Source organism: Ischnura elegans, chromosome 2 (genome assembly GCF_921293095.1).
Source record: "Ischnura elegans chromosome 2, ioIscEleg1.1, whole genome shotgun sequence".
NCBI classification, from domain to species: Eukaryota; Metazoa; Arthropoda; class Insecta; order Odonata; family Coenagrionidae; genus Ischnura; species Ischnura elegans.
The window spans coordinates 38601161-38622759 of NC_060247.1; the positions used below are offsets into that span (position 1 = coordinate 38601161).

The following is a 21599-nucleotide window of genomic DNA, read 5'->3' on the forward strand; positions in this document are numbered from 1 at the left end:
CAATTAAAATTATATACAATTATAAAATTAATATTTTTTCGCTCTTCTGAAAAGTTGCTATTTTTGAGATGTATGTTGTTAGAACTTAGCTATCGATATTATTAGAGTCATAAAATTGAAAGTGGACGGCAAATGGGTTGAGAGCTTGACCACTGCTCGAAGAGTCTCAATTTTCGAATCCAAGTGAAGTTTTTCCAAATGAAGGATATATGCTAGAAAAGAAAAGTAGAAAGATCGAACTCTCCTATTGTCTAATCTTGTAACAACTATATAATTTTTCTGCCTTACATCCTTTTTCTGCTTTACCTGATACATGCATCTCACCCGTGGTCTCGGTTTCCTTTTTTTTTCCTTCCACCAGTTCTTCAGTGATTACCACAATTTTGATTAAACATTAGCGTCTTATGATGTGGCCGATTACATAATCCCGTCATCTACTGTAGATTTTCCAAAAGCTTTCTCTCCCGCTACTCAAAAGTTAATTCGATGAAGGTACGATTTCCTGCCTTCAGTTACGAGTAAAATATACGCACTTTATTATTTTTCTTTGGTCACAGTATACTAAAACTGCAAAAAGTTAGATTGATTTTATTTCTTTGATATTTAGAGCTAACTACTACCAGAAAACATTGATATTATTTACATATTAGGGCTCTATATTTTTCGGAGTTTTTTTTTGCTCAGTAGCCTTCACACTCAATGTGGACACGTTCATAATTATCGCATTCATGCAAATCTAACAGATTTTAGGTAATATAATTGTCTCACTCTCGCTATGACGCAAGTAGGTTTTGTCATTTTAAATAAAAAAATGCTCTATCATTAATATATGGCAGAAGATAAGTGCTATAATTATTTATCACCGTCATATCTGTTCTTATGAGGCCAAACGTGATACTGAGCTGAGTAATGCCAACTTTTATTTCGCGAGGCATTTCTTATTCTAAGGAAGAAAATATTTCGATTCAAATTAGGTATTTACCTATATTTGAGAAATATATTTTATACCATGATATGTTATTGATTTCCTGTGCGCTATTTTCTAGCAATGTCTCTGCAAGTGGTTATTGATGAAGTTCTCGTTCGTTCATACTATTTTTTTACTACTTCAAGCTTTCAAAATTTGCACCTATGAAATCTTGCTTCTAAATATACTGCGCATAAAATTCTAATATTCAGCGACTTAGATTTCCAATAGATATAGAATATTGCTACGCCTAGTGGTTTTCGGAATATCGATCATCAGGGCAACGCGTGCCCTAGAGAATTCCACGTCGAATACGGGTGCTCCCTGTCGAATTCAGGGGTAAATCGCGACGAATGTTCCGCCCTATTATACCCTCTGCTCTCTCCCCTCAGTATTTTTCATTCGACTCGTGGGGAGACCCTGCAGAGAGACGGAAAAGTCTCTCTCTCTCTCTCTCTCTCTCTCTCCCTGGGAAATCATATTAGAGTATCGGCGAAAAAAACGCCGCATTTAATATTATTCTGACCTAATCAGTTCGCCCTCAAATCCTTCCCCTTCTTTCACCCGCCTCGCCCAATCGGCAGCGTCTCCGCCTCCTCCTTCCCAGGGTCCTTCTACCCTTGGAGACGTCCTCCTCCACCCTTCGAATGAGATTGCTCCGATCCGGGGAATAGGGGAGGTCTCCGTTCCAAAACCGAACTTCCGCGCTCCCTCACCGCATCGTATCCGTCCAGGGGTCACCGTCTTCTCCACAGAGCATCCCGCAATGGTGGCTTCCCAAACTACAAGCCGCTCGTCCGTTCGTCCCTTTGCACCTCCACGGCCATCAATCTCCTCTCTCTCCTTCTAGAATAGGGGTCTTTAACCTTTTTGAATGCAAGGACCAAAAATAGAGTTCACATCGTCCGGGGGGGCACAATGCTCCATGTCACTTTACCACCCCATCAATTAAATTTATAAAAACATGTAATTTAAAAGTGCAATAATCTTTATTAGTTGACACTATAATGCCCGGCTGGGTCAATTTGACCCAAGAGAGAATATGTATGTTGATTATTTTAAAAGGAAGACAAAGTTTAGACTCATATTTCATGGCTTTTAATTATTTAGTTTTGTTTACCACAGTGCAAAAGTTAGGCCTGATATTATTATTTTTTCTCATCACTTACACCTGCCATGCCCGGATGGCTAATTTTAACCCAGACTATCAAATCCATTTGAAGCCTTTCTACTTTTCCTTTGCATTCAATGTTACGGTGTGTTTTATACTGATCCTTTTGTCAAAAGGCTGCTTTTTTTTAACCTGATAATAATTGATCATCGTCCAGCGCCTGTGCCTGGCCATATTGTTAGTATTTCAATTTCAAATTCAATTTCAGAAGTTTAATGTCCTCTTTTTTGCCGTAAATTACAAATAACAATGGTTGGTGACTGTCGGGATGAATGAAATTGGTAAAATTTATTAATGAAGGACGCTCAAAAGCCATTACTAGAGACACGTGAAAATAACACTTTCATTTTTATTTTATCGCACTATTAATAACAGTTTATCGCATTTTGTAGCGTCTATTTTTTATTTTCATAATGAGGTAGATTACGATAAAATGTAGTGAAACACAGTCATATGACAAAGTACAGAATATTTTAAATAATTATGTTGTAGAACAATGATAAATTAAGGAATAAGACGTATAGTGGCGGAGGTGTAGCTTGCCCGCGCCCACTTGTAGTTCGCGGCCACATCCCAGCCAACTAGCAGCTGGCCAGTCGCTCACATGCTTTAAGCGGTGAGTGTCGGCGGAGCATTTAAACTGCGCTCGGCACAATATGTACGTATTTTGCCGTCGAAAAGGCAAATTTGCGTAAAAATATTATAAAAGTCCAGTCATCGCATCTATGCCGCATTTATTTGCGTGCATCGCATCTATTATCGCATTTGCGATTTTCACTCATCTCTAGCCATTAAGCATGTTTTGCTCATTTGCTTTACCCTCAGTTTACCTTAGTTATTTGGAAAAAAAGAAATTTATTTAAGTGAGGCATTTCTCTTTCTGGTGGCTATAAGTTCATTTTTTTCTTTTATAATCTATGCTAGTTAGATACATACTTGTTTAACTCCATATGCTTTTATTTCTCTCGTTACGTTGAAAAATTCATTTGAATTACCTGATATTAGATGTGTGGAACCTGAAAAGAAATAAAAAGTAGTTATTATTTCCATAATCACTTGTGTCATATGTAAAAAAATTAAATTCATCATAATGTTTGAATTTTTCATTTTTTTTCTGCAGACATCAGTTAAAATCATATTCAAAATTTTTTACAACAACATTTAAACGGAGGAGTGAACTAGTATTTCATCTTTTCAAAGAAGCAAATTCTTAGAACTGTAGACATATCTCCTTAAATACCCAATTTTGATGTCATAATTGAGCTTTCTATACTCAATTATTCAATACGTATTTAGGTATGTACATTAAAAGGATTTTTTCTTTTACAAACTAGCTGAAATATCATGAATATATTCCGATGCATTAGAGGTGCTATGCTGGTCATTGACCACTAGATACCATTATTCCTCGGGAATCACGGAAAAAGCATTCCCTATTTAGTCCATGAAAAACCCTTCCTTTTGAGAGCGTATTTTTTTCAGCTTAGCTTAGTTTATCGAGGTAAAAATTGGACATGGTTAAACTTCCCTAAGGAAGTGAGTATATGCAGTGAGATTATTCTTAAAATGTGAGTGTGCGTCCATTTAAATCTTTGCTTTCTATCGTCGCTTCTAAGGCTCAAAATACAAACAGAATTCGGTCCTATTTTCTTTTCCATAATGAATTTTAAATTGCATAAGTTTAAGGTGATTGAAACGAGCATCATGCCTAAGGGCTAGAAGATCTTTCACCAAAAGCTAATCGCCTCAGCGTATAACCAACAGACAAAAGAACCTCATGGGTACTAATAATAGATGAGGATTTACAAGATATCTTCGGGCACATATTCTGCAGGCAGAATTTGTGTTCCCAAGAAGTCTTATCGAAGAAAACGTCAGACCTAGTCAAGAGATTTTGGAATAATGTGGGTGTTTCAGATTCTCAGAGAAAAATCAGCGTGTTTTCGTAGATTAAGTTCTTTGCCGTTGAACGATGAGCAAGGTATTTCTCTTTCTGGTGGCTATAAATTCATTCTTTTCTTTTATAAAATCGAATTACTACTCAGCTGAGACTAAAAAGAAAAACAGTAAAGTTGGACATTTAAAGGAATTTTTACAAACTGCCTGTAACATATTACGCCAAGAGGGATATTCAGAAGCTTCTTTGAAATAGCCACTTATTTAAAGTCTTTTTTTCTCTTTCTGGACGTATACATCTATTGATGCTTTTACCCACAAAGGAATACGATTCTTTACGATTTAAGCTACTAAATTCGAATATAGAGTCCAAAGTTTTACGTTTTTCCAGAAGTACTGCGGTGTTACTGTTTTGGAGTGCATCCAATTCTGTTTATTTTTGACTCTCCTAAAGATATGTATAGATTTCTTTAGCAGTAGATGGTGATTGAAAAATAAGAAAAACGTTGCGTTGAAAGTTTTTTTCGCAGGTACGCTTTTAAAGTTAGAGAAGTTATGATTTTCGTATTTTAGTTCAAATATCCTATGCACCGCTTTTCAACTATGAATGTAAAAAAAGAAGCTTGATGAAATCATGGGCTAAAAAATTTTCCTTCGATATTAATCTGCATGTCCACTATTCTGAGACAGCACATCAGGTATTTATTAATTCATTGGTGTGAAAGATTGCTGTACCTTTGGAATCTTGGGATAATTCAAGGTGCTTACCGTCTCTCTAAGGGACCAAACATCATCTATGTGTCACCTGATCATAAAAAAAACTCTCCCTCCCTCCCCTATGTAATCATAAGCGAATTTAGGGGGGGAGGGAACGAAGGCACCTCCCCTCCCAGAAAATGGACAATATTTTTAAATCAATAGACGATTAAAAAATAGACAGGATTTTTTAATACAGTTATCTTTACGTTCGTTTTATTTTGTGCATTACGGACAATTTAATACTAATAACTTTCATGTCAAAATGAAGAGAATATTTTCTACAGTAATTTTTATACTTTGTTTTTAATCTGAAATATGAGATGACCTGTCAAACCCTTATGCCCCCTCAGGAAAAACTCCTGCACCTGCTTCTGTATACAATCAAGGAGTATGCTCCCAACACTGGTGACTGCTAATAATTTAAGCATCGCGATTCTACGCTCGCCAATATATGAAATCCTCACGCTCGTTTTGCGATACTACAATTGATGGCACAATCAATGAAAGATACAGATGGTCACTGCTGAAATGACGTACTCCTCTTATTTCTTATTTTTCGCATGGAATTTTACGCAGGATTTGCACCTTATCATTCAAATGACCTCATTCCAAGCCACGTGCCTGCCATCGATCCGATATCAAAACTGTGTTATTTCCACATTATTTTTTCCTACACCTCTGCTGTCTCTTTAAGCTCTTTTTTTGAACCTTACTATAAAAATTGCAAAGAGCGGCCAAAAAAACCGCTGAATCGCTACAGAACCCCCCTCACAGAGATTATGCAACTTGTTTGAGCGTGTAAAAAAAAGAAGCAGACCGCCGCCCGTAAGCAGTTTTCGCTCTGGTTAATACGTTCCGGTTTGAAGAAAAAAAAACTGGGCGTTAACCTTGGTCATCGTAACGCTCTGAAAATGGGGAAAAATGAGCTTTCCATTTTGAAATGAAGTCGTAATGTCGGTGTGCGATGCTGTAATGGAACCGATCCGTCCCATCTCGCCGGAATAAATCTTTTGTGAGGTCCAAGAGTGACGGACTATCCCCCAAAAACTTTTCCCATTAGGCCACGACTCCGTTTAATGGGATTTTTAATAGCTAAAAAAGTGACATTCGATGACCTTTCTCTCTATCTCTTTTTCTCCCGAAAATGAAGAAAATCCCATGTCTTCGGTCAATGGTGGACGGAAAATTTTGTTTGTAGTGAATTATGTTGGGTCTGATCAAATTACATGTTTTCATACGAATCCTTCATGCTGTGGTGACGTTTATTTTTCTAGAAAAAATTCAACTTGGCTCTAGTAGAAAAAAAAACAATTTCTCCGTATTTTGGGTAGAAATGCGGTTCTTTAAGCTCATCAGACAGCGTGCACATGCCAATGCGATAAAATTGATGGTTTTTGTCATGGTGCCCCATCGATATAATTTTTATCAAACAATTTTTTTCCATTAATATCACTGTTTGATTGAGCAAAAACATCATTAATCCACCTTGATGATTTCAAATTTTGACGGACTTCCTTTTTCCTGTCTCAATCGGAAAAATTATAAAAATAAATTTACGTGTGAACAGATTAGCGTTAGACTGGGTTTTATGAATCGTAAAGCTGAGAAATCCCTGCAACTAAAATTCGCACAATTGAGTGTGACTTTCTATAGAAATGCTACTTCATTCATTCACACAACGCCTTAAGCGCAAACATTCAAATAAATTCAGAGGTAAGGAAAGAAAGGGATCGGAACATATAATAGAAAAAGGACGAGGACAACGGCGCTGTGGTAGGTGGGAAAAAGCCAGAAATCGGAGGTAAAAAATGAGGCCTGACTGGGACACGAACCCAGAACCTCCGGTTTCCGGCCGGGTGCTTTACCAGGACGCATTGGTTTACCATGATATGGCGATTTGTCCCAGTCAGGCCGCATTTTTACTCTCTGATTTCTGGCTTTTTTCCATCTACAACAGCACCGTTTTCCTCGTCCTTTTTCTGTTCCTATCCCTTTCTTTCCATGACTCCGAATTTATTTCTATAGAAATTGAAGGAAAAGTGTGTATTGAAATTTTAACCCTGGATAGGTGATGCCAGTAAAAACCAAAATTATTAACCCTCTTAGTGCTTTCTTCTTCCTGGTGAGAAATGCGGAGGGTATTTAAAAAAATGTAGCAACTACGAAAAAAACAATGCAAAGCTATTTTATTACCCATCCATATGCGGTTCTTTTAAATTGATGAGATTAACCTGATTAATATTGACAAAATATTTTTACGTTTACTGAAATAAGTTATAGTAATGTAATAAGTTATAGCAAATTAAATAATGGACTACGCAAGAGCCGATATATCGGCCCGCTGCACTAAAAGGATCGAAAACGTACCATTTTTAAACTACAGACAATTTGGGCCAAGACCCCTGTTCGGCCGCAAGTTCCCCAATTTGTCGGATGCTCTGGACGACTGACGACTTCAAATGTTTTGCCAGCGCTTCCCTTTGACTTTATTCAGAGCGTGCCACAAAAGGGCCAACTCACGGCCAATCGGAGCGCTTGGATATAAGTTTCTGTAGTTTTAAAATGTTGCGTTTTCGACCAAAACGCCATTGGTAATTATGGTTCCCACTGGTATCTGCTATCCACGGTTAATATTTTGTGACATAATTTTTCTCCATCGTGCAGACGGAGTTCATTCAGCTAAGGTTCCACTGTTGATAGCATCTTCCCGCGCGATTCCCGGGAAAGTTTTTTTTTTTACTTGCTTCGTAACTTTTTGATATTTCCTTATCCGTTTTCGAAATGAACTCGGATGGCTAAGGAGTGGCGACATCTTGTGGGTGTGTGCCAGCCGCTCCCACCCTCCCCACATCGTGTCCTCTGCGACGCCGTCGATAGGGTCCGCCGAGTGGCTTTTGAGCGTTTGCACCCTCGCAGCCACTCCAATTTCGTCCCGTTTCCTCTTTCCGCGAACCAAGACGATCTTTTCACCCCCTCACATCCCTTCCTTCCTCAAGTCATTCAGTCTCACTTTCCGCATTCCTTACCATCCCTTCGAACCTTCAGCGCTCTCTCATACCCTGTTTGAAGGAGATACTGTCCATTTCAAAATTACAGCGATTGCAGCTTGAAAGGTTACATCCAGGAGCGAATTTATTTGGGCGTCACACAGGCCATGACCCCCATGCTCTAATTTCATAAAATATTTATTTTTATTTTTATTGGTTAAGTAAATAATTTTATATGCTTATAATAGGTTAATTGGTGTGCATATGCAAATGCATGGCTACAAGTCCCAAACGAGAGATCACCGCATTAAGTGATCCAAAATAAGTAAGAACATGTTTAAGTAAGTTAAGTAGGCGCGTTAATGCTGTCCCGGTAAACAGCCAGTAAACAATGGTTTATATATTGCATGCATTTGTTTGTGATATGTGTGTACTGTTATGTTTGCGTGAGCAGAAAATTAAAACTAATAATCGTGTTGAGCTTTATGATATTATATAAAGAAAGGATTTTTAACTATCTTTCTTTTCACTTTTTTAATCAGGATTTGTTTTTACTTTTATAAATTTTTTAAATCTTTTTTTCATGCGAGTAGCAGTTTTCTTTATTTTATACTTTTCTGTTTGTACTGTTTTAGTAAATCAATAACAATAATAGTACAATATATAAACAAATAATGAATTAATAATTTATTTACTAATACTGCAAGAAGGAAAGACATAAAAAAGACTCATGGACTAGTGATTTGCTGACGCAGCTTATATTTAGTTGGAATGGCTGGTTTATTATCTCAGATATTTGTGAGCAACGTGTTGTTTTAGTTGTATTTATCGTATCGTACTCCCTACTGTAAATACGGCCCTCTGTGCCGGGGGGTCCCCGGGCCCAAGTCATGTCCCCTCTTCCAAAATTCGATGCTGAATCCACCCCTGGTTATATCTCTATTATAATTAATAACTCTGTGAAACACTTGCGTCAGCGGAATACTTGTTTTGTTTGTTGTTTGACGGAAAAAAATGTCGTATTTGTAATTTTAGTTATTGTTTTTATGCGGTAAGATTGGAAAATCTACCCCTTGTTTCCGTTGCTCAGCGGAAGGTGTCGTTTGGGCGGCATGTAACTACAATGTCATCGTATATAATGCAACCTGGTTTTCAACGACTTAGGCTTGATATTAGATGTTTTTAATAAATTCACAAGGACTGAAGTGACCCATACCAATATTTTGTTATAACATGTGTAAACTTTTAGAACAATTAGTCTCGTCATTAATTATGTGTCCCCTCCGTCTCAATACAACGTCCCGGTTGCAGGTCACTATTTCAAGGGAATCCCTCGTTCATGTCTCGTGTTGCCGTGAAAAGAGGAGCAGCATCGGACGGAAGATATTGGGGCCACTCAAACAATGACGTAGAGATTGGTTCTTAAAGTTTTCATTCGTGAGGACGAAACACCACGAAATATTGACGAACAGTATTTGGTAAGTAAGTAAACAATTGCCATAAACGTTACTTCCGTAACCAACGAATATATAATGTTACTACGTAACCAATGAATATATCGCCAAAGTAAAAAGCCTTTCTGCATTTGTGGAACAGTAATACGTATTAAGACTGCCTAAATATAACTACCTCAACTGAATTAGGGTGATCAATACCGTTTTTTTATATTTCCGAAATTGCGAGCTGTCGAAGCGTAGTAGGTTCAAAGGACAGCATAATTTAAAGCATATACTTCCACAAGCGTTATTTGAAAAATGTTTATTAAGATAAAAAAGATTTATATTAGAAAAGTCATAGATAAAGGGAAGTTACGAAATATGATGTTCAGAGAATGTCGCTATTCAAATCCTAATATTTTTAACTGAACACCTTTTCCAGGTCTTTGGGCCAGCCCAAAGGGCGATTTTTACCAACTTATGTTTTGTGCGACAAAATCACACATTTCCTTAAAAATAAAAATGAAAAATTTTCCGATCACAAATCTAATCAAAATGAAAAGATTTTATGCATGATTTATCGGATATCATATCAAATATTAAATCAAAATGCCCACTTAGTTAATGTATTTTTCGACATTTTTTAAAATTCTGTTGTCTGGAGAGTGACTTTGATGAGTTTCACTAATCATTTTGAAAAAATGATAGTATTTTTTTGCTTACATATTTTTATTATAAATATGCCAGATGATCAACATCTTCCTCAAAATATCAAAGCATGTTGAAGTTTTTTTGAACAATTGTGCAAAAACGAAGTTATTCTTACTATTTCAAAACTGCATTTTTAGAATGCTTAAAAAAGTATTGCCTCCCTAAAAATAAAGATTTTCAATCGAAGAATAAAGAAGTTATAAATCGTTAATCCAATTTTCAATTCTACCCGTTGAAAGAGTAAAGTTAGTGCAAATATATTTTAAAATTTCAATGAAAGTAGGACCCATTGTTTCTTCGACTAACCTAAGAGACGGAAGCTTATCCCTTCGGAATTCACACGACATGATAATCCGTCTTGAGTTCTCAGAACAAACATCGGTGTTACGTGTCAAACGGTAATGTTTGTGATAAATTGAGTGAATTATAAATAGTGGAATTTTATTTTTCTTCCTAAAAATCACCAATAACATCTTTAATCTTTACAAATAATGTAATTTGGACCACATAAATCTTTCGAAATCATTGCTTAAATTCTTCCACGCTGGTGATTGCAATAGTTTACTTTGTAATTAATTAAAAATACCAAAGATTAATTGAGACGACGCAATTGCATGGATAAACTGAGTTACAAGTGCCTTCAGTTGAAACAAATATGCTTTATAAGCGTTATCCGTGTATAAGTTACTATTGTGGGTTAAAAACCTATGCTAGTAACTTCATTTTTTTTAAATGTATGTATATAAAGTGTTATATGAGTTCGTTTTAGGGGCAATGGCCCATTTTATTCCCTATGAATTTTATTCCCTGCAAGGGCTTTCCGTCGTAATTTGGCAGTGTATAGAGCCAAGAGTTACGTTTGTGAAGACACTAGCTTACTCGATGGGACGTTTTTATCCTTCAGGCGTTACTCACAGAGCGTCGCCTGGTCGGATCATTGCCCCCAAATAGTGTGGGTTCGCTGGAGCCGTCTCGGTTCCTTCCGTTCAAATTGTTTCGCCCCTTCCCTAAGCCCTGCTTCCTTCCTCCACCAGTTCCCCTTTAACTCGGTCTCATCGGACAGCCTCTTGGCCCTCTTCCTCCACCTCCTCCACTCCACCTTCCTTCCTCCACCTATACGTCCTCCTCTCAGCCCATCCATCCATCCTTGCGTCTTCCAATCCTGTCTTATCTCTCCTGCAATCCCATCCGTCTCTCGTTATCCCACCCTCGTCTCTCCCGTCCCTCTCTCTTCCAGGGAATTCTAATGAGAGAACGCTGTTGCACCCGGCCAGCTTCACCTACAGCACAAGGAATCATAATAGGCAACATAATCCTACCCTAAAAAATGTTGAATGAATTTTGCTGGACCGTAGGATTCACTTCCATGTGTCTCAAATCCCATTTTGGTAGTAAAATCTTCCTGCACCGAAATATGGTGAAAAAAATCGTGCGAAAGTATCTATTGAATAAGTTAGTCTCTCTCTATATTTCTTCCTTTTACTTCGAATCGCATTCTCTTCGTGATACTCGAATCATATCTACCTCCAGATGTAATGGGAATCCTTTTTAATTTGCCCATTATACTTCTTCGAATATTTGTACTTAACAGTTATTTGAATGCATGCTTCCCCCAACATTGTTATCTCTCGCTCAAATAGTACCATAGTTATTGTTTTTTGGTGATAAAATTATTTTTATAATAGCAATTACTTATTGAAAAATGTTATGATATTTGAGGCTATCATTCATACCACTCTTCTTTGCTTTATATTTGCACTATAAAACCCATAAAGCTTTTCACTATGTATTTCACATCAGTGGACCATAATTATTTAAAAACCAGAAGAGAGAGGAATCACTGATATATCCCCGTCCCAATCAGTATAATTGTGCATTCTGTCGTAAAAATATAAAAATCATCGCATGACTTCCTGAATAAGGCGGAGACTGGAAATCTATTGCCAAAGTCAATCTAAAAAGCGGTTCTGGAGTAACATTCCCTCTAAACTCAATTATAATTTCCAATTATTGTCTTCAAACTTATTCACTTTAGTCTATTAATGGCTGACTTAAATTTTCCTATAACTTCCTGTTGAATCGGTGAGCTAATGAATTAATCATTGCTCAGAGGAACAGCGAGGGAGAAATTATTTCCCGTTGCTCCTTTTTTGAACTGGGAAGAATGGCACAGAAAAATGAAGTGTTTTCATCTCTTCATTATTTTTACTCTAACAGAGTTGGCACCGCAAAAATCTCAGTTAATGGGGTCATTATTATTAATTATAACGTCATTAATAAAGACAGTTCATAAGTTGCCCTAATTTATGGCGGGATTAGAATCTACCAGCTTGGCTTCCTTAATGAGGTCTTGTACCTCGTAAGTCATCCCTGATGAACAGCTTGGTAATTATAGAGAGTTAGATACAAAATTTTTATTGAATACCTACAAATCTGAAGGAACCAGGATGGTATTATATACATAAAATTATGCTTTCTTCTATTAACACATCTAGCTTCGGAGATAACAAATATTTGAGAATCCTCATACCAGCCTAACGTGATCCAGTTCTTTATACTATCTTTAAAAAATTTACCATTCCCTCCAAACTTCTTCATGAAGTATGTTTATAATCAGAGAAACATTTTTTGACCTGTAGTATTTAAAAATATACTAGACGGTGATATGAAGACGTAAGCTGTGGAATCATGCCATATGACGATTATAGTGTTCGGAATCATGAAAACGAATGTTTGCAGCAAAGTTATAAGCTTTAATCCATTTCTCTAGGCAATGGTTACAGTTTTTGGTGGGAGTATCATCTTCTATAGTACTTTTTATTTAATTATTTATGATTCGGTAAATGACCGTACGACTTTGTGTGTTGAGTTGTACATCGTAAAATACTAAGCATCGAATCCTAACAACTTCGATTAAGTACAGAGGTGAATATTAATCGAATGAGCTAATTTAAATGCATTAATCATCAACTGCGACAGACGATAGAATTAACAGCATACGGCTCGAATGAAAAGCCATCAGACCCCTAAATCAACCATTCCGCTACATCAGACTAGACGGCCATTATGGTTCGAAAAATAAACTTAGAAAGAGGGTACACACGGATGAGCGCCAATTACCAGGCAAACACAAGCACTAGCGACTATGGACCAAAATGCACACACACGCGGCATATTTCAAAGACCGAGACTTAGTATGTGGAAAGAGCGCGGAAATATATACATGGTGGCCTCCCGAATCGCCACCCGCTGAAGCTCAGCCTTTTGTGAAGTCTCCCTTAAAGCAATACGAGGCGGCTCAGCAGTCTCTATGACGACAGAGTGATGTCGTTTGTTTACTTTCCCAGTCGTCGTCGTCGTCGTCTCCCTTTGAAATCCCATCCTTCCTCTGCCGATCCTCTCCGAGAGGAGCCCTTGAGAGAGGGAGTGTGTCCCTTCTCATTCATTAACCAACTTCCCTTCGCCTTAAATGTACACGTAATGTATCCACGCCCGAGCCCTTCGTCCTTTCTGAACTGTCGCTGCCTCCGGATGGACTTAACTCACACACTCCTCGCCTCGCTCTCGAGGAGTTTCAGTCTCATCACCCGTCTCCAACCTGCTATAGTGTCGCTTTAACTCTTCCTTCCTCATCGATTAAAACACCCTATAAATTCGCTTCCTGCCCTTATAGACAGTTCAACGAATGTAAGGATGAATATAACATTGAGTTTTTTTTTAATAGTAATTGCCTTTATTTGCATATGCAAACTTGGTCCTTTTAAGCCATGTGACTTGTCAGAAGGTTCCAGTTATTCAATACAACATGTGACACATTGAGAGCATAACATTTATATTACAATTTTCAACTTCAACTTTAGGGGCTTTTAAACAAAACTATGATAATGTAATATATTTTGTACATTTCAGATTAAAATAAAGAAATTACAACTTTACAATATCACTTATTAACCAATCTTTCACTTTTCTTTTAATGTCGGCCAAAGATTTGAGATTACATAAAGCCTTTGGCATACAATTAAAGGTATGAGGTACAATATACATACTTCAGCAACCTTTTACCGTACATGTTATTATGAAGACAAGTTGTCAAGTTGTCTCTTTTATAACTAGATGGGCCAGGGTTGGATGGCTAACTAGAAAAACCATTATAGTTGATATTATTTAAAATATTTCTTCGTTTATGTCAAAATTAGGAATGACTCGATTCCATATGTCGATTCTCGATTTCATTGATTCTCGGACCCGGAATCGGAAACGAGAATCGATCGTCTGATGTGGATTTCGATTAGTATTACTTCGAGGCGGTTTTTAAAAAATGAATAATTGTTTATCCATATTTAAGAGATTTATAACCATTATTAAGCCATTTTTCATATTGCTAAAACATGTGATGTTTTTATGAAATAATAATGCGTTGGTCTGGTGATCTTTACATGATTGGTTATTTGATGTAGTGAATATGCATAGATTTACCAGCTTGCGTGCAGCGAAATAATTGGATAGCTCATAATTATGAAACGTATTTCTGAATTTGGATTATCACTGAGTAGCAATTAATGCATTTCCTGCTTCAAAACTGAATGATTTCGGGGGTATTATTTTTGAATAAAATCCCTTTTTTTGAATTCCTGTTCCTCATCCCATTATTCTGAAATGAACATCATAGTGCATATCGTATGTCCGCCTTCGGCCGGTAGAGCCTCACGGCTGACCGCGGGCGACCGCAACGCCGACGAAGCACCTCGGGCGAGAAACTCATTAATTCGCGCGCGGTGGTGAGAAAAAACGATAAGGGAATTTGAAGGCCGCAATGCGAGAGCCTCTCCTCCCCCGCCCTTTCGCCGATCTCAGCATTTTTTTCCTCTCTCTCTCCCACACTCGCATTTAAAATCATCCTCCTCACCCTCACAGCCTTTTTCAATCATCCGTCGGGCGGCAGCGGGTTATTTTTGGAGTTTCTAGAGGCGAATGAGATCGTTCGTGCTAATAAACATTGGTAAATGGAAAAAAGCGAGTGTTTGAATTGAGATTACGTATTTTTCCTACTTCCTGGGGAGTGGAAAATGATAGAATAATAATACGAGAGTTGTCCAGAAAGTAATGCGCCACAATTTTTTTCTCGGCCTACAATAATGGTGTGAATTTGAAACTTTACGTACGCATTATCTAAAGTGCAATGAATGCGCATGCAATATTTCTGACTCTTCCAACCGATATCGTAGCTGCAGGATCGTTTCAAAATGGTGCCTGTAAGTGATGTACATATTAGCAGCGTACCGTCACTTAAAAATTCTCACTGGAAAGAAAGAAACTCTGGGAAATATTCACAAACGTTTGCGCAAAGTCTATGGAGCATCTGCTGTCAATAGTAGCGCAGTTAGTCACTGGGCTCAGAGGAAAAGTATATCAAAAGGCGGTATCGCGGTGATTCAAGATTTTCAGCGGTCAGGGATACGATCCACGGCTGTCACACCTGACATGTTGCAGATGGCTGATTTCGCCATTTGCGAACAAATACGCATTAAGTCTCGGCAGTTGGCGCTATATCTGTTAATAAGCAGAAGAAAATTGATGCTTCCAGTGACCTTGGCGACATACCACCCCAGGAGCTACCGAAGAATGATGAAAATAAAATGGATCGGCTGTTAAGTAACGACGAAGTGCTAAGAAGATTGGGAGAAAGGATGAGTCTTCTAAAAACCTCAAGCAGAAGATGGGACAACTTAGTTGGCCACACAATGGCCTGATGAAAACAATCGTACAGCCCTGATATGACTCCCTCAGACTTCCACTTGTATGGCCCATTAAAGGATGCCATTCGTGAAAGACATTTTGGGGATGACGAGGAGGTGATTCACTTAGTGAAGACATGGCTCCGTGGTCAGAACAAGAATTGGTACCAACATGGCATACACGTCCTTGCTTCACGTTGGATGACGGCCGTAGAAATGGGTGGAGATTACGTGAAAAAATAGGGTGTGTAGCTAAAACATCTTTCTTTTATGTGTGTGATTCTCATTATGTGCGATAAATAAATGTCGAAGAAAAAAATGGTGCATTACTTTCTGGGTAACCCGCGTACGTAAATGAATAGAAATACCGGTGTCTTAATCATCCATCATCAACGATGCTGTTCTTTATTCAACATATTTTCACGGCCAGTGGGTCAGAAACAAAGGTGTACAGGAAAAATGTTTTACTGAGGATCCTTGATTGGAACATTTGCAAGGGAGAATGCAACAACGAGCCATATCAGGTCCATGCAAAATACTGTGGGGAAACGGTAAGACGCTCGTCAACAGGGCGTGACATTGATTGACAACTTACCTGCGAAAGGGTTAAGACCGTAGATTATTCATCGCGACCAGATAGGTATGTAGACATCGTATTGAAAATCGGAAAATACAAGTGTTTCTAAAAAAGTTTCTAGAAACAGATGAGATCCGCCCGTGTTATAACCATTGGCTAGTGGAAAAAGTGAGCGTTTGAATTGAGATTGCGTATTATTCCCACTACCTGGGGAGTAGAAAATGACCGAAACATAATGAAAACAAATAGAGATACCGGTATATTTATCGCCCAAATAACGATACTCGTATTTTCAAGGCTCGTGGGTCAGAAATACTTAGGTGTTTGCACTCATTTACCTAAGTGGGAAATTACCATGGAAAGATTTTAAATCCCACAGTCCGTAGTTGCTGAATTTATCTTTGTGTCAGCAGCTGTTAGGCTTGTGGAAGAATGAGAGACAAATATGTATATCTTTTACAATGGTGGACATTCCCTGGCAATCTTCGTAGAATTCCGACCGTTGCGTGATTAAGGCGATAGGGGGTTACATTTGCACCAATAGTGCGTAAAACATTTGATCAATCATGAATTTATGACGGTTTTAATATTTTTTACGGTACTTTAGTTTCGATTCATTGACGTTTCACATTGATGTTATGATAGATTTCAATTTTCTTTAATTTTGGACACATTTAGCTGATTAAAATAATTTTTTCCGAAACTATTTTACAATTTGTCTGTTTGTCCAAAAATTGGAAAATCTGCGCGAATATGGGAGAAAAAGGCGTAAGGTACCGAAAGTTACTCTGTAATAATTGACGGATGGGTATCTCGTATTCAATATTTTTTTTTCTGGCATTCACCAATTTCTCAACTAATAATGCAATCAAACTTTACATGATGTGAGTAGGTGATTAGTGAGGTATGTAGTGGTATCGGGGAATAATATTTGCGGAAACTATACAATCATATATGTGCAAGGGTATATACTTCTGAAATGATTCTCATAAGCTTCAGAAGGTTAGAGCTCGATAGGCTTCGGTCCGTTTCGCGTAGAAAGTAAGTCTTCGCTAAAGGAAATAGAAAATGCGTAGGACCTCATTGAATAACATGCATGGCCACCGGATCATTTAGATGGGAAATCATAAGACAACGATCTCCTAAGGCTGATTCCCCATCCACCTTGTACTCTATCAGCAGCATTCGAAAAAAATACCCGCTCATGAGCCTCCGAAGATACCATAAAAACTAGTTGGAAGTTGAAAAATAATGTAATACGTGGTGACTGTGGCGTAACTATGGGGATGAGGGGGAATAAATACCCTCCAAAACCTTAGAGATATAAAACAATATATTTTAAACTACGGTCTAGTTTTGACGTATGATAACACCATCTGCTTAAAGATAAAAATCATATGAATATCATGGAAGTGAGACGAGTAACCGTATACCGGCGGACTCCCGGACCCCGTTGCCTGGGGGGATGCCCCTCACTTTCCCCCGTAACATAGTCCTAGTTAAACCTTTGCGTGGTGACATGCGTTGTTTAATTAATTACTGGGGTTAAGCAGGCCAAAAAACATTAAAGAGAGCGTAGAATTAATTCTACGTCAAATATTTGCGGATTTTCTCCGACAAATCTCTTTTATAATAGCGCCATTTCAGTTTTAGTGGCCTATCAGTGTCTATTCATCCTCCGCAAGCTCCTCAACTTCGACTTCCTCTTTAATCCTCTAGCCCCTAAAGCCTTCGTCTCAGCTGTGGGAATTTAAAAAATCTCCACCTTTTTTTTTTAATTAATCGTCCATCAGTGGACGTAGGCGCCTTCCCTCGGTGCACCCCTTTCCTTTCAACCCTCCCCCACACCTCCCTCGCATCCTATTCATCCCCCGCCCGCTGATATCCAGTCGACGGAAGGTTGCGTCCTCCTCTCTCCCTCACACTATTCTGCAGAAGGGGTAATTAATGAAGCTCGCATCCCGGGAAGCGGCAGCATTTGTGTGAGAGCACCCACCCCCACCCACAACGAAGAGATGCGGCGCCCAGGGAGGGTGCGGGGGTGAGTTTAGAAGGGGTTGAAGGAACGTCCATGAGCGACCATGTGGAATGTAGGGGGCGATTGGGGGAAGAGAGGGATAAAATCCTCGCAAACTATGACTTAATAAGGTCGTTACGATAGCGATGTTTATGTCATTTTCATGGAATATCCAAAATATAATTTTGTAATTAGACGTTAATTACATCCACTTTTTAAATTATTTTTTTGATAATTTTGAATTAAATCCGCAGCTAGTCAGAAAATATTTTCATGTCTTGTCGTTTGGATAGTACTTCGGGAAATAAGATATTTTATTCAGGTATTGATGGTCTACTTGTTGGAGAAAAGCAAAAATGTCGATTTATGCCAGATAATTTTGTAAATAAAAACTGATATGATATACTTAATAGTTTAAGAATCATGATAAAATAAAGATTTGCTTCTTATCGGGTCTACTTTTTGAGTAATTGGCATTTAAATGCTGCATCGAGACTCGAATCACTTTATTGACATGAAAATGGCGATTTTTAAATAAAAATTTAAGCTATTAAATGCAATCGGACCCCTTAACCATGATCGATTTCGGCAATGATAGGAAAACAATTTTTAAGCTCACATCATCGAAAAATATTTGCTTTTAATTGCACAATTGTGAACTTAGTTCCTTAACTTGAGCCAAATTTACACGATACTTGACCTTTAACAAGTCTTGAGTTAACTAGAGAGGTCCGTTATCGCTTGCGTATCCAGAATCATGCCTTATTTACATAAGACTTGAGATATTGATAAGGGGTTCTGGTGTTTTGAAACAACGTAAAGCGGCGTTCTCTCAAATTGAATTCACCGTCCGTGCTTAGCCATGTGGAATATTGGGGGTAATATGGTGAGGAGGAGTAGATATGGCCTTCACCGATGACCCCTAGAATCGTTAGGGATGATTGGTTGGAAAATGAATTCTCTCTTTCATTCATGCTTAAATTGAAAATTTACATCTGGAAAGTTCAATTTGACAAAAAAGGACATATTGAGTCAAACAAAATATCTACTATGGTGGAAGTAGTAGAACAGGGTGGAAAAGATCGAGAATCACTGAATTTGGTTATATTCGAAATTTGGTCTCGAAATTCACGGAATGAATGGAAAAATCATGTAAAATCTTGAAAGAAATATTGATTGCAAGAATAAAGTGGTATTTTTTGCTCAGAGAAAATATTTCGATATTTAAATAGGTACCTTATTCCAAACATATCTCGTAAGTAGATCTACATGTGGTTAAAATCTGTAAAATATTTATAAATATTAAAAAACTAGCAAAATCTGAAAAATATTTATCTTTAAAAGACGCAGAGAATTACGACTTTATTTGAATGCTGACCCAATAAAACTGTTCCACTCTGTGCTTTTCTTAGATATTGATTAATGTAGTTGATACTAGCATTAATTTTATCAATTTAACTTATAACAAATGCTTGAGAAAAAATAAGTTTTTGAAGAAAACATTTCATATCATATTACCTATGACTATAACACGAAGATTATATTTTGGGGCAGTTGTGTACTAAACTTTGCACTTTGAAGGACTCCAGTTTAGACATTTCTATCGCATTTTGTGACCTTATCTATATCCGCTTCATGTTGTTGCTATACTCTAAGAGTTTAACCTCAGAGTTTCAGTCGCAGCGGTTATAAAACGCCGGCGTCTAACTTTTAGGCTTTAATCCTAAGTTGAGCAAGGCTCTCACGCTCAAGACGGTCTCATTACCTACAGCTCAGACGAGTGTGCCCTTATTACTCGCTGCCCTGCGTGTTTCCTATTTCTAGCTATTATCTTCTTCTAGATTTCATTGAGGTAAAAATTAATTCATCGGTCATACAATCTCTTGAAAAGTCTTACGGTGAAGGCAACCATTTACTTAAACATAAAAATTTATGACCAAAATACGTGAAAGATAGAAGTCACTTGAAATAGCTAGAAAAATTAGGGCTTATACTTATTGACATGAAAACCCTTCATGTGAAATCACACCGAGGAAGTTGAATTAAACAGAAGTGGAGAACTACCACAATGGAATTTTTGCAGCAAGTAATACAAAAATCGAAAAGTTTTCTCTCAGCAAGAGGATGACAAAGAACTACCACTTTATTTTTGCATGGAATATGAAGTTCAAGAGACAAAAGTTAGAAAGAAAAAAAGAAGCATAAATAAAATAAATTTTAATATTTCACAAAGCAAAGAAAAAATCGCGGTGTGTTTTTTGGCAGAAAAAAATTGTAGTTACTACCATTACATTATATCTACTTACGCAGTGGGAATCAACGCAAAAGTACCTGTTATATGCGATATTCAGATAATTTTGGGTCAGGGGATATCTAATCTAATGGAGTGAAATGTATCGAAGAATCAGGCAGAGTCTAGCAACACTTAGTAGAGTATTTTAGATACTTTGATCGGAAGGTGAAAATTGACTGAATATATTATTCCAAGGCACTTCTTTTTATGAGTTGCTATGGCCATCATAATCGTGCGAAGAATAAAACAATCACAGACGCCAAGTTCAATAATTTTATTTGTTCAGTTATCTACATTAATTAAAATTCTATGAACGAATATTTGTTAGCATATTTTTCTCTCCTAGCAAATATTATATTTTATAAAAAGAGGAAAAGGCAAGAGAGCAACCGCTTATCAAACGAACTTGTTTTTGTATATTATAGCTAATGTGGCGATTGTACGAGTTTATATGTCTGTGAGGTTTTCACCTCAGAAAACTGAATATATTGGTCGATATATGCTTTCAGTAATTTAACAGTTGTTTCATTTCACATTATCATGCATGATACCTCAATAAATGCACGCTACATATTGCTTAGCTGCAGTACCTGTTTCCTCTCGGTACGACCAAATATGACTAGTTGAGAGATCGGAATCACTTTCATCGGGATAAAGTCTCATTGCTAGCGGACGGGCACGCGCACTTGGCGTGACCGAGAGTACTCTAAGCACAGAGCCCTCGACGGGGGAAGGGTTGCGTTTGTCGGATCGAAAGAATTCAGTGTGGGGGGGAAAATGCATGAACCGCAAGGTCGCGGGGAAAGCTTTGCCTTCTTGCGGGCGTTCGTGTTTTTTTTTTATGAGTCGGCCGTGCGTCGGGTATATTGTTCACGGCTGGGGTTTAAGATGAATAAGCAAGATCAAAAGAGCATCTACTTGGACGGAAAACTCCCGGCTTGAAAGGAGCTGTTATGAGTTACATGCCACACATCATCATAGCTGTCCACCTGCAGTATAAATACGTAACTTGAAGCAGTTTCACCGTCAAATAACTTTCTTAGTTAAAGG

The 21599-nt window shown here is 37.7% G+C and overlaps 1 protein-coding gene across 1 annotated transcript in view; it reads right to left on the reverse strand.

Moving 5' to 3' along the window:
• LOC124153630 (5-hydroxytryptamine receptor 1-like) overlaps nt 1-21599 on the reverse strand; it is a 429527-nt gene that overhangs the window by 210433 nt on the left and 197495 nt on the right. Inside the window, exon 2 of the mRNA XM_046526922.1 lies at nt 3134-3154. Within this exon, the coding sequence (XP_046382878.1) occupies nt 3134-3154 (21 nt within the window). The remainder of the gene's footprint in view (nt 1-3133; nt 3155-21599) is intronic.